The sequence below is a fragment of the Pseudopipra pipra genome, chromosome 6 (assembly GCF_036250125.1).
Source record: "Pseudopipra pipra isolate bDixPip1 chromosome 6, bDixPip1.hap1, whole genome shotgun sequence".
Taxonomy (NCBI): Eukaryota; Metazoa; Chordata; class Aves; order Passeriformes; family Pipridae; genus Pseudopipra; species Pseudopipra pipra.
In genome coordinates, this window is record NC_087554.1 from 5,876,419 (window position 1) to 5,890,824 (window position 14,406).

The window sequence follows — 14,406 nt, forward strand, 5'->3', positions numbered from 1 at the left end:
AAAGCAGAAAGATCTCAAAACACCAAGAGTATAGTTAAAAATTTAAGCATTGCTTAGTGTTAGGATGAGCATAGGAATGTACATAAGCTATAGAGGACCATAGAGAACAATCCCTTTTTTCAAAAGAGTTGGTGAATTTAAAAATGTAGGGTGTCTGTTCAGAAATAAACCTGAACTTACTTCATGAAAATAATTTATAATTTGGATAAATTGAATACCTTTCAAAGGGATGTTACTGACAGGGAAGCACATGTAATCTAACACATGAAATCTTCCATGTGAAATCAAAAAGAGGAAAAGAAGAAGGTAGTTAATGTAGGCTGGAGTTACTGGGAGGCTTTAGCATAGACTTGAGCTTACCCTTATTCCCTCAGTATCTGCAAAGAACTGTGTTTCTGTTGAACTGCAGGTTTAAACTTTTTTAGTTTCTTATATTACAGGGTCAGCCATAGGCTAGGTGCATCAAAGTGGGATATATTTATTCTGTGCTTTTTCACTCTCTGTGTTTTCTCAACTGCAGTTGGGTTGTAGAATAGCTGTTACAGGGAATACTAGATAAATTTTGCAAGTGGTCAGTAACTACTGGGTTTGGTGTTAGATTTCTTTAATATGAGGGAAGAGATTGCTATGTGGAGACTAAACATAGTGTTGGTAAGTGATGGCAGGTTGCCTAAAAACATTTGTTAAAAGCAAATTGCGTAGTTGTAACCAATTTCACAAAGAAAATCATCAAACCAAGTGTTTGGTTCTTTTAGTTGGCTCAAAACCATTTTGAAAATGTATTAATGAAAGATACTCGTTAGACTTCTTAATTGCAATATGTGTTCTTACAGTTAGTTTTCAAAACATCATTCAAACTCTCTCCTCTATGTATCTAACTTAAAATATATAATTTCTGTTTTGCTATGTAGGACTGTGTAGGTTGCCTGTTGACACAACTCACTGGAGTACACGTTTTGATTTTGGGATGCCTCCACTGTCCAGTTTTAACTGACAGAATTTTGGGAAATGCCTGAAGCTGTTCACAGGAGCTTATCCTTAGGAACTTGAGTAATAATATTTTTCTATGTTTTCTTTCTTTTGGGTCAACAATTATTTCACTATTCTATACTGAAGGACATTATCCATTTTAGAACATAACAAAAAGAAATTAATGTATCAGTGTAGAACTCTTGCTCTCTGTAATCCCTGGACCTCTGATTAAGGTGGTCTTTATGATGTAATAATTACTGTTACTGCCTCTTGATTAGATACTCAAAGTCAGTGTTTCGGGTTATTTCAGATAGAGAAACTTGTTACTATGAAGTGGTTATTTATCCTAGTCATTTACAGAAGATACAAAGCCTGTTTCCCTGAACACCGGAGGCAACAGGGAACAGTTTTGCTTGTAACTGAGTTTCTTTGCAACCCGAGCTTGTCCCCAAAAAATAGTAGTGTGGGGAAGTTTTCTCAGGGTAGCATATAGGGTGTTTCTGTTACCTCTTGTTACCAAGTGTATAGATGCTTGACTGTGGTCTGTCTGCTTGGAGCTTTTAGGTTTTTGATCCAAAATGTGGCTTGATTGTCTTGTTTTCTCTGGAAACCAGATTTTTTCTCCTCGATGTATTTTTGTTGTCACAACCTTGTTTTCCTTATCTTAGGTCTTATTTGTAAGCATACCAGCAGTATTGACCTGATGATGGAAAAATATTTTTATGGCTTAGTAGATCTCTGACTAATGTCCAGAAAACATTGTGCATCAATAAAAGTAGTCTGATGGGTCAATAAAACTTTGTCAAAACCTTCTCAATCTTTACTCAAAAAGGCATATTAGAGGCAAGGCTGTAATTCACTTGGGAATGAGATTCTCAGCATTGAGTGATAGGACTTTACTGAAGGACTGGAAGAGTCACTGTTTACACTGTCTGATGCTCATTTGTCTTGAAGGTCTGTTGCTGTCTCCATAGTTTGTTGGTTTTTTTTAACTCTTTGGCCAGGTTAGAATTTGGAACTTACCAGGCTTCTCTGGAGTGCTCTTGGTCTCAAAGCTAACATAGGTGCTTTAGCATTGTTTTACTGCTTTAACACATTGTATTCTCCACTGTGTTGGTGAAATCTGTTCTGGGTTTAGACTAGAGAGATCAAAACCAGAATGACCTAGCTGTTATTCAGATTATATATTTCATAATGATAAAGCCCTATACCTTAATTTTGTAAGCATATTTGACTTCTTCCTTCACAATCTATGTGTGAATCTATATGAAGAGCATGCTACAGGACTCATCCTTTTAGCTATTCAGAACAACCAGTTTCCTAATCTTGGAGTAGGAGAGAAATACTGGTGCGGTAAGAGGGAGGATATAATTGGTGGTTTTCAGTGGGTTTTCATGCCACAGGCTTTCCATCATTGAATTGGTACATATTTTGTTTGAGTGCACTACAGCTGACCTGGGGAGAATCCCTCCCTCCCTTCCATGACAGGGATGCAGGGAGTCCCCAGTTGAGTAACTTTAACACAGCTGTGGTTGCAGTTACTCAAAAGCTCTATTCTGGGTCATTTCTCCACAGCTGCCTTGGGCCCCAGGGTCTGAGGTGCTTTAACCTTTTGTCATTTGACAGCAGAAAGCAAATAAAGGTGAGCATGGACAGGATTTCAGGGGTGAAACTGGAGTGGATGCTCTTTTATTAGCATCTTCCAGTTGTTTATTTGAATACTTTGGATTTCTGGGACTCCCACAAGGCTTTTTTTGTCAAAAAAGCAGTCCAGCATTAAAAGACTGTGTAACTAAAATTGTGGGTACACTGCTTTGTATGTGAATATTTTGTATCTCTTGGATATTGGAAGAAATTCTTCCCTCTGAGAGTGGTGAGGCACTGGCACAGAGAAGCTGTGGCTGCTCCATCCCTGGGAGTGTTCAGGTCCCATGTTAGGTGGGACTTCAAGCAACCTCGCCTAGTGGAAGGTGTCCCTGCCCATGGCAGGGGATTGGAACTGGGTGATTTTTAAGGTCCCTTCCAACCCAGACCATTCTGTGATTTCTTTTCCTCTTCAAACTGGAAATCCCACTGCTGAATTAGGCACTGAAGAGAAAGGCTCTTCTTGAGGTTAGGAGTGGGATGGCAGGAGGGACAGAGGAGGAATCCTATGGAGAGTTACAATTAGAAACAATTAGCTATTGGAAAGGCCAGCGGGAAGCATTTATGAATCTTTTTCCTTATCTATGTGTGTAGTAGAGAAAGAAAAATATTCCCTGCCTGGTTGTGCTCTGCCTCTGTTCACAGGGAGCTTCTGTGGAAAATACTGTTCAGCTACACAAGGAGTGAATTTGTCATGCAATTCCCTCATAATGTGTGTGTGTTTACTGAGGGTCCTGGGAGCCCTACAGGGCAAGGACTGAGTTTTATGCTTGTGGGTTTGCACATTGGAAAGGCTGTTTTCTGATGTATGATTCTAGTTGCAGTTAGATGTGTGGGTTATTTTGGAATCTTATGCTAAAATTTGATGTGTAGTAAAATGCAGTTACAGTGGGCTGAATATTCTCAAGTAGAGCAAAGGTGTGATGGCAGCTTATTTTTTTTGCCTTGTGCTTTCAAGCATGCTAGAAATCCTAAATATAAGCTTGTTCCTCTTCGTAAATGCTTGGAAAGGAGTAGAAATTCCCATATATATATATAAAATCATAGATTTTTTTTCTTGAGTGTCATTATTATTCCTTTACCGTATTTACGTTTTCCTTTTTTTTTTTTACAGGCAGTTGCTGGTTACTTTGATATATTTTTTGAGAAGAACTGTCACAACAAGGTATTTGGGGTTATGCATTTTGAAAATGTCTCTGAGAGATGAGGATGGTGTATTTTTTTTGTGCCTCAAGGTGTTTGGCAGAGAATCTGTTTTGCTGTAGCAAAGACTTCATATTCGTGTGTGTTTGGTGAATGATTGATGTGGTGTGATATCAAAAAGGTTGTTCTTAATCAAACTCTTGAACTCTTCCATTGCAGGTCTCGTTTTCCACTGGTCCCCAGTGTACCAAAACACACTGGAAACAGACAGTTTTTCTCCTGGAGAAACCAATTCCTGTAGAAGCAGGTATATTTAAATTCAGTTCTGGTGCAACAATGGTTGTGTTACACTGCTGTTACCATTAAATTTACACCTGAAATACTTTAAAAACTATGTAAGTGTTAAAAAGAACTAGTAAATAAATATTTCAGCTACTGTTGAAGAAATTTTTTTGTCTCAGCAAAGCACTGAAGGTATCTATCTGTACAAAATTAATGTTAAAACCACTCATAAATGTATGCATAAGTATGTAAGTGGGCATATATCTTCTGCTTGTATAGCTCCATACTGTAACTTTGGTGAAAAAACTTCTATATCAAAGCATTTATGAGGCAGAAAAATGTAAGACCAGTACACTGCTATTAATAGTCTCCTAATTTTAACATTGCTAATATTCCAAAGTATCAAATTGGTCAAGTGATTGCACAGTATTTTCCTTAGCAGTCCTGAACTATGGTGTATTTGTCAAATGCACCATGAATATACACATGGCTTGTACCTGCCACTGTGGGATTCCTCTGTAAATTGAAAACAATTTTAAAGAACTCACAGCCATGAACTTGATCCATTTGGAGTATCGAATATGTTAGTTTGGTACACTGTAAATTTTTATGAAATGGTTAGTACTGTAATAAGTTTCACCTGGAATTTGATGCAAGTAAAAAGGTTTTTGTTGTCACTAGGGATAACGTAACATTCAGATAATAAATTGCTGAAGTAAGGTTTTGAAGACTAAAGCAATGCTTGTTAGTGGTTTTAATTAATTCTATTTGGAAAGTCTTAAATGTACATTTTTATACAAGTAGTCAAATATTTCTTGCTTTATAGGCACAAGTATATTCATGACCATCATAGAATAGCAGGTCAAGAATTAAAAGTCTTGGCCTTGTATTCCTATAGAACTTTCTTGCAGACTCTCCATAATCTTTTTATGATCAAAGGAAGTGGTTACATTTTTATGCTGTTATTTTATTTTTGTCCACTTAGTAACTAGATATTTACTCACCACTGTTGAACTCTTAGCCAGTGGTGAATTAGTCATCTTTGAGGGCCATTTTTCTTTACAGACTAGCAGGACCAAGGGAGGAACTCAGAATGGGGCTCATTTCTACTGGTTGGTTAATGAACTCATGGTAATACATGGCCCTGACCTGGACTGTTTATAAATAGATCAGACATATTGGGGGGAAAGCATGCAAAAAGTTATGTGGATGCTGCATAAACACTTGAGGTCAAAAGGCTTAGAGGTGCTATAGAGAAGTATTGACATAGATGGAATACTGTCTCTTTTAACATACCTAATGATCAATATACAGTGGTGAGAGCAGCATCTGCACTCAATTAAACTGCTTTTACAGTTGCTTCTTCCAACTGTCAGCCATGGCAACCAGGAACTTCCTTCCTAAAGGCACTGTGGTCAGTGTTATCTGACAAATCATTTCTGTCTTTCATGCTTCAACTTTATATTCTTAAATAATTTTTATCTGCAATTTCTTTGGCCCTGTCACTTCTAGGGATGCAACTGTGCCTTGGTGCATTTGTACTTGGCTTGTGTTCTCTTCAGATTCTCTTTCTAGACAAGGCTGACTGAGGTCTCCTTTTCTGCTACTCATTAAATTTCAATGTCATAGAGTGCAAAGTGAATTTTTTTAAGTGCAATGACATTTGTTAAAATATGCATATTACATAGATCCTTTGACATTTACCAAATGTGTGAAATTACTGGGAAGTGGTGCCTCAGATCAGATCTCTAGTCTAGGTGTGGTGACTTTCTGAAGACAGCTGCAGAAACAGTGTGCTTTGAAGCAGTGAACACGACCCAGCTGACCTTCAAAATCACTTGTGCTATAACTCTTTTCCTTTATTTTTATTAGTTCATATTTCTTGAAATTATTCCCATAACAAATCTTGTTACAGCTATGTTTCTCTTTCTTTCTACCTATCCCCTTCTCTTTGTAATTGAGTTCCCCTTTCTCATCCTTTTACCCATTGTCTGGTTTTATATCTTATGTAAAATAAACACTTAAATCTAGGATTTTCTACCTATTGCTTCTAGTGTTAGAGAAGATTCTGAGAGAAACTCTTGGTGTAGCTTCCTTTTCTTTTTTAATCTCAGTTTTAATTTCTGTGGGATATTTGGTGTTCACAGATGGCACAAACCCATCAGGGTGGAAGGCACTTCCTGATACAGGAACGTCTTAATTTAGGTGATTTTCTTGGAAAACCATTCCCTCTGACATTGATCCTTCTCCTTCTTGTTCCAAAAATCTCTTTCCCTTAAGACATGTTTGAAGTGCAGATTTCCCTATTTTTCTTTTTTATCTTTTTTTCCTTGTCAGAATAGTGACTTGAATATTCATCTTGATAATTTGTGGTTAACCATATTTTTTGTTTCTTCAGTCTTTCCATTTTATCAGCTGAACAAACTGTTCAAACTTATTTTGCAGTATACTTAATTTATATTTATATTTGCACTTCCAGCTGTTTCTTATCTGCCACTTGTTAATGAACCAGCAATGCTTGTTACTATTTTTGCTGTACATTGCATCAGCCTCCACGTTGAACTGAGCTCCACTCCAGTTTTGGGGAAACTTTGTCTTCAAATGGACTTTTCTGAATGCAAGTTAATGGAAGACAAAAGTAACTGTATTAAATTAAAAACATTTGCATCATTTGAACATTTCAGCTTTACATCCATCCCTCTGCTTACCAGTATTCATCAACCCTCCATATAAATTCTTATAATCAGAAAAATATGTATGGCAACGGGAGAAACAATGAAGAAAATGCACTTGTGACTAAATGTGTTCATAGAATCATTTAGTTTGGAAAAAGTCCTTTAGGATTGAGTTCAGCCATTAACCCAGCACTTCCAGGACCACCACTGAACCATATCATTATCTGCCACATGTGGGTGGCTTGTTCCAATTCCCTTTCCATGAAGGAATTATTCCTAATGTCCAATCTAAACCTCCCTTGGTACAACTTGAGGCCATTTCTTCTTGTCCTGTGGCTTGCTACCTCTGAGGAGGGACCAACTCCCACCTGGCTATAACCTCCTGTCAGGGAGTTGTAGAGAATGAGAAGGTCCCCCCTGAGCCTCCTTTTCTCCAAGCTGAGTCCCCCCAGCTCCCTCAGCCACCCCTCATCACACTTGTGCTCCAGGCCCTTCCCCAGCTCCACTCCCTTCTCTGGACACGCTCCAACTCCTCAGTGTCTTTCCTGTACTGAGGGGCCCAGAACTGAACACAGGATTTGTGGTGTGATTTCATCAGTGAACAGGGAGGTAGTCACTTCCCTAGTCCTCTGGCCTAGTCCTCTGACACTATTGCTAATCCAAGCCAGAATGCCAAGCTCTTTTTTTTTCAATAAATAAATAGAAATAATATGATTTGAATCTTGCAATAATTTGACCAATGTAGCCATAGTGGCATTTGCTTTTAGCATTTTAATAGGTTGTGAAAGAGGAATTTGCTGATATAAAATGTATTTTAAATGTTTTCTTGTTTTGAAAGCATCTTTCAGACAGGGCAGTGGCTGTTTTTCCCCAGTAAAGAAAAATGGTTCCCTCAGATTTTTAATTCCGAGTAAAACAGTAAGACTGACTAAAAGTCTCTATCAGATGCTTTATAGCTTTTGGGGCTATGCCTGGAGTGGTTATAAAGCCCTGATTGTATTTGGATTTGCTCTGTAAAAGAAGTCGAGCTTACAGATATCTGAACCTGTTGGGTATTTAACTGGAAAATGCTCCTTTATGCCCTGGCAAAATTGTTTTGTTCTGCAGTGTGAACCAGCTAATTTTCTCAGCTGTTTGAGGCCAGGTTATTTGTTGTAAAAATAGATCTATTTTCTCAGCCATAAAACAGACTGAATGTTTTGAGCCATTCTAATGATTAACAGAATCAAGCAACTGCAAGCCAAAGGATGGGTCTTGCAGCTTTGTGTGAGTGGGGGGGTTTCCATGTTCTGGAAAGCTGGTTTTCCTCCTCACAGCCTGTGATAAGAGACTTGAAACTGAGGTACAATCGAGTAGAACAAAATAGCATCAGCGTGTAGGGTATGTTTTAACTGCTTAGCAACCAGTAAAATTAAAGAAACTGGAGAAGGAAGCCATATATTTTATTGCCAGACAAACTGGGTTTTCTCAGACAAACAGTATTGTGTTGTAGATCCCATACAGACTACAAGGCTTCTCTTAGCAGCCATTTTAATAGCTTGAACTAAGGAATAGTCTTTATTTGGAAGATTTGAAATTGAGATGCCAAAGCAGTATCTTTTTCTTATTAGTGGTCCAAAAATGGTCTTATTAATGGTCTCTTCCTTTTGTTGTTTCTTGAAATATTCCTGCTAAGTAAACAAAAAATTACATCATTTTCATTTGGTTGTCTCAAGAATTTACTAAATAAATAAAATGCTTACAAAAATTATTTTAGAGGGCCCACAGAATCTTTTCAGTGCATTAAGTTAAAACCCAGATCTGTATGCAAGCGAATGCTATTAGCAGTAAAACAGCATATTGTCGGCATTTCATGTTCTTGATATTGCCTTGCAGTGAAAATAAAACCTTGATTTGTTTTTCTATGGTGCTAAAAGGGGCTAGCACAGCGAAGCTAAGCAGAACTCACATGACTAAGCCCCTCTAAAATCCTTGATTATCTTTAACTCCCCAGTCTCCATAATTGGAAAGCTGTTTGTAAATTTACAAACTCAAAGAATGTTTATTTGTCTACCTAGACAGCATTATTAAAAGTAGGAAAACAACGCTGGCACAATTAATCTGTCTGAATGTTTTGATCCTATACTGAAATACTTCAATATTGTGCATCCCAGTTGGATAATTTGGTTCCTAATTAAGATTTTAGTGTCTGGTTTGCATGTCTACAGCTGCAACATGGTGTCTGTGGAATGCTGTCACTTGTTTATTTACATGTGGCACCTCCAAAAATGATGCTGGCTTTTAAAATCTAGTAATAGTTAAAACTTGAATTTTGAGGTCACACTAAATCTGGCATGTCATATGCTGTATTTTTTAAAATGATCCTACTGACTTTTCAAAAACATTTCTAAATGTGTGTTTCAGGCACTAAATTGAGAGAATCTCTTCCCATGACTGTTCTGTCTCACTGAAAGATAATAGAAATTCTGTATCTAGACAGGAAAACTTGGATGGACTTCTTGTGCTGTTTTATGTGCCTCCCTTTGCAAGGTCTGCAGCTGCAAGGGGATATGGCTCAAGCAGTGACAACAGTCTAGTTTTCTCTGAATTTTGTCACTACTGATAAGAGAGAAAGCTTGGGATGAGGCTATACAGTTTAGGATCTCTACTACAAAAAGCAGTGAATTAAGACTAGTTCTAGGTGAGCGAGTTTGGCCACTGCAGCTGTACATTTTGGAGGACCTGGCCTTCATCATTCCCTGTGACAACTGTTTCTAGTACCTGAGCTATCTGGGAATCCCAGTCACAGTGCAAACACATTATCCTAGGCAACCATACAAGCCTGTCTTGCCTTACTCAGGCAGTGCAGACTTCTTTGCAGCCTGGTTCAGAGTTTGTCTTGGGAAGTTGGAACATGACAATTTGTTACAAAAACTCTTCTGAGAATATACTCAAAGCATGAACTGAAAAAGCAAAACCTCAGCATAGTTTCAGAAGAGGGTGAACAGTGATATGGAACAGAAAGGAGATGGGAGACAGCTACCTATTTTATGAAAGTAGCCAGCCAGGAAGAAGGATATCACAGATCAGATGGGTAATACCAAAATACTGCTCAGAACAGAAACTGCTCCTTGGATCACATTGGGCTGGGGGTTCAGGAGAAGTGGCCAAATGGGAAGGTGACAGTCTGTGTACAGCTGAAGGTGCCTGCAGTTTAAGAAAGTGAATGGGAGGATTAAGGATAACTTACTGAGTTTAAGAGAAGTGCTCTTGTTCCCCCCCCAAACTATTTCAGTTGTTCTTTTTCATAAGATAGATGGGATATGGAAACCACTTTCTACCCATCTCTTTGAGAGCAATGCTTTTGAGACTTGCTGTTTTTTCTGTTGCATGCTAGACCTCAGTGTTACATTAGATAGTGGGTCCAGTTAATCTAAAGTGGAAAACTTGATCATGTTTAAATTGTCAGCCTCCAACAAGGACAACCTTATTGGGAAGAGTGGTGTCATATCTTACTGTTTGGTGGCTGTGAAGGAATGTGTGACTACCACTAAGTGGTTCTTTAAGGTGTAGGGGATTTGTAAAGATGCTTTTCACCAGCAGTTCAGTAGTTAAGGTGTTTTTAGCCCAGATCCACTGCACTTTTCTAGCAGCTCTCTTTGAAACAGTTCCAGTGAGCTCTTTCATAAGGTTCTTAAATATTAATGGGGTTCAGAATAAAGAATTATTTGAGAGCTGTGTTCTTACTTGTCCCTCTGTTGGCTTCATAAAGCTCTTCCCCAGGAAGAAAAGAAGGAAACCTGAAAGAACTTCATTGCTGGCTGCCTTTGGAAACTCTTTCAGTCCTTTCCGTGATCAAAGAGGGAAGAGACACCAAGTTGTATTGAAAGGCAGAGCAGTTCTTCACATTACAAGCTCATTGCCATGGGTCATTTCAAGCTTTAAGTAGATGTTATGGATATTTATTCAGGGGAGACTGGGTAGAATCTTCGGGTTTGATCAAATCCTTTCTACACTGAAAAAACATGATTTGTTGGGCCTGAGCACTCTTAGTGATGGGGCTTTTGCACTAAGAAGTACCTTGGCTCACAGACTGCAGGCCTGCCCTGTGTGTGATTGTATTGCACAAACAGAAGTGACAGATGCCATTGCTTACAGTTCTACTGATGTTAATAAACTGATTTGAGTTTGAGCACGTGTCCAGGGTGTTCTCTAGAGCCTGTAACCAAATGTGGGGTTTTTGACGGTGAGACAGTATGGACCCAGGGATGTATTTTCTCCTGTAGTAGCAAGCTGATGCAGCATTTCTGCTGAATTCTTCGGCTTTTTCTGCTTGGGGACAAATTTCAGGCCTCCCCGAGGGGTAATAAAAATGCAGGAGGAGGATTATAATGGATTCAGTTTTGTCCTAATCAAACTGCAATGGCACTGTGTGGTTTACTTGCATTCAACTGAGCGTGATAAGAGCAAGGTGATGCAGCTGAGTCCCAGTCCCAGCTTCCTCCAGGCAGATCCTAGGACAGCAGAATGGGGGGAAAAACATCCGTCATTTTCTATCTCGTGACATTGATTAATTGGTCAGAACTGCCTCTCTGTTACTCGGTTGCACTGCTGTTGTTTGCTTCAGCCCTCAGAAAAGTCTTATTCAGAAAGGCAGATTTAATGTGGTTACCACATAAGGAAAATGGAATAGAATGCTTTGTTTTATTAACTGCCTCTACAAACAGAATCTGAATGTTCTGTTCTATCAAGTCAGCTATAATTTATGGAATTATATTAAAATTTTTGCTTTGTTTATAGTGTTGTATTAATGTTTTAAATTGGAAGATTGAATTATGGATTAATTTAAATCATTGAATTTTGGTTCTCAGAGGCTCTTTAGTCTTACTGAATTGTTATCACAGGATATTAAAATAAATAAATCATTTTGTATCAGTTTTGAAAATCTATATGTTCAAACTGGGTTAAGATTCCTACCTGAGATGAAGCTATAATGCCTTTTTTTTAACCTTGTCCTTCTGTCTGTCAAATCTCTATTTAAATGATCTGTGAAACCATTTTCAAAATTCTTTGCAAATTGCATTGTGTTATGTCAGTAATTTGACTCCTAATAACAAAGCTGCACAGGAATTATAGTGGAATCTCCAGCTAACTGTTAAATAATTAAAAAAAATTATCAAAGAATATGTTTTTTTTCTGATCCTTGGTACCACAGTCATTCTTGTTGATAAGCTTTCTTTGATATTTATGCTGCAGCCTTTGACAAAATATCCTGAACTTATAATGTGGACCGTCTGTCAGTTTACTGTTTGTGGATGTGACTGAGAATTGTGCCAAATGGAGAACTCTCAAATCCTTCCTACATTTGAAATCAGTTTAGTTATGAAATTGCTGTTTGTTTTCATTTTTGCAATAAGCTTTTTAGCAGAACATTAACATTGGCTTTTAAAATCACAGTAGGTAATGAACAGCGGGAAATACTTTGGATCGAGTGAGATAGAAAAGTAGTAACAGTAGGTATGGCTGGTGTGAGGGATGAAAATGAATGGGGCAAAGGAAACCTGATGGAAGAATAACACAGAACTACTGCTGTAGGTTGGGATCATGCCCTCCTCTAATATGTTTGGTAGATTCATCTGTTTAGATGTAGTTCTTGTGGGTATAAAATGATCGTTTGAAGAAGCTCAGTATGGGGCTTCCTAAATGTACAAATTTACATATTTGTGTTTTGTTATATTGTATATTCCTAAATTGGCAAATATACTTTAAATTGAAGGTCTTAATAAGGACTGAAAATAAATTGAGATTATTTTCTTCCCCTTCTGTGTGAAAGCATTTGCTCTGGATGTAACTGAAGGACATACCTATCAGGTGTTATGGTCAAGAGAGCCTGACACTTTGTAAAACAAAACTTGCAATTAATAATGTCTATACTTGAAATGCCATGAAGATTTCTCTTAATATTTTCTGCCAGATAAAAACATTATCCAATTAGAGCTTAAATGAAATGCAGCACAAATGCAAACCACAAGGCATATACAGCAGAAATAGATTTTGTGGTTACGTGGTTTTCCTCCAAGGTGGTTAATATTGTTTTCCCCAGTCACAAGTGAAATATTTGGCATAACAGCTCTTTGGGTGGGCCATCTGAGAAGTGAAGCATCCAACAGAACTCAGCATCACACCAGGTTTAACTGCAGTTAGTTTGACTTGCTTAGGGCTTTGAAAACTTAAAGGAAACCTTTGCAGCCTTTTTAATTCTGATTAATTTGGAACAGCTTCTCATGCAACATGTGCATCTTTGCTGTTACTATGTGTGATTCAGTGCAGTAACCATAATAATTTCCTTTTAACTCTCGCAGGAGAGGCCCTGAGAGGGAAGATCGCAGTCCGCAAAAACAGAAAGGATCCACGGTCCCTCCTCATAACCCTGTCAGTGAAGGACATGCAGCAGACCTACAGCCTCCAGTGAAAATCCTGGACACATAACTTTGGAAGGTGTTAAAGTCAAATAACTGTTTTTAAATATCCCCAAATGGCAAACTCTTGGATTTGTGTGCGTGTATGCACACACGGGAATGTGAAAAATTTACCTGGAATCGAGAGAGCACTGTTTGGATGCTTTTGCTTTGGGACATGGAGACTGACAACAAAATTGGATTCTGCTGCTTCCCTTATGTGAGGAAGGCAAGAACGATGGGTTTGGGTTACATGAGACTACTGGGTGAGAAAAATGAGTGTGAAGTCTTGCTGTGAGGAACAGTAAATATGATCTCTCAATATTGTTTTATTCTTCCACTGGCAAAATCCTTGCATAATATTTTTTATGGAAGAAGAAGCTAAATCATGTGCCAGTGCACCTCAACAGTATCTGGAAAATCCTAATGGGACTAATTTTGGGATTCCAAAGACCATATTTTTAATACACTTCTGTAATTAAAAAGTTGTACACAGTTACATTTATCTAAATAAATGAACCCAGTATGATATAGAATGCAGTTGCCAGTTTCCTTGTTTTCTGTGTAATTGGAAATTCTCCTGTTTATCCAGTGATGGCTTGTTTAGTTGTGCCTACAGTTTTTTCTGTAGTAACCTGTTGAGGCATAGGTGGATGGAAGTATGTATTTTAGCAGCTTTAGGAAAAATACTGCAAACAAAGAGCAATTGCTGAAAGGGTGGATTTGGTTTGGCTTCTTACAGAAACAGTTGAATAATATGGGATTCATCTGACAGCACAATCAGTTATTTACATTTCCTAATTGTAACTCTAAGAATTAAGTGTTGTAGGAAATGTGATCAATAAATACTCCTTTAAAGGGATTTTAACGATTGAGGCAGAAAAGTGGAAAGTAATTACTTAAGAGTAGAAATGCCCTTGAATTTGTCCAGTGAGAGATAGAAATACTTCATTTAAAATGTGATCCTTTATTCTAAGCCACATGGTCAATGTGACCAAAGATGCAAATGATCTGTAACTGAATTAAGAATAAATAAATGAACCACTGTGACAATGGCTGGATGGATCAGTTCTGCATAGTTCATGGAAACATTGCTTTCTCCAGGTGATGGTAACAGCTTGTCTTCCAGCTGCCTCTGCTGCAGGCAGATTCCGGGTCATGGCATCAAGTACTTCTGCAGACCTGTTTAAGAAGTGGCTGCAACTCATTGCTGTGGAAAAGCAAACAGTATCATCTTATGTGTTTTCTTTCTA

General features: G+C 38.0%; 1 protein-coding gene across 2 annotated transcripts in view; it reads left to right on the forward strand.

The window, feature by feature from the left end:
- The window catches only part of PRMT3 (protein arginine methyltransferase 3), a 61,078-nt gene extending 47,389 nt beyond the window's left edge, over positions 1–13,689 (forward strand). Inside the window, exons 13-15 of one of the 2 annotated variants that reach the window (XM_064657173.1) lie at positions 3,731–3,781; positions 3,979–4,066; positions 13,058–13,689. In XM_064657173.1, coding sequence (XP_064513243.1) covers positions 3,731–3,781; positions 3,979–4,066; positions 13,058–13,167 — 249 coding nt within the window. In that variant the 3' untranslated portion in view covers positions 13,168–13,689. Of the gene's footprint in view, positions 1–1,282; positions 1,481–3,730; positions 3,782–3,978; positions 4,067–13,057 lie in introns of those variants that run through there. The other variant, XM_064657174.1, reaches the window with a different exon arrangement.
- Positions 13,690–14,406: the final 717 nt, after the last annotated feature.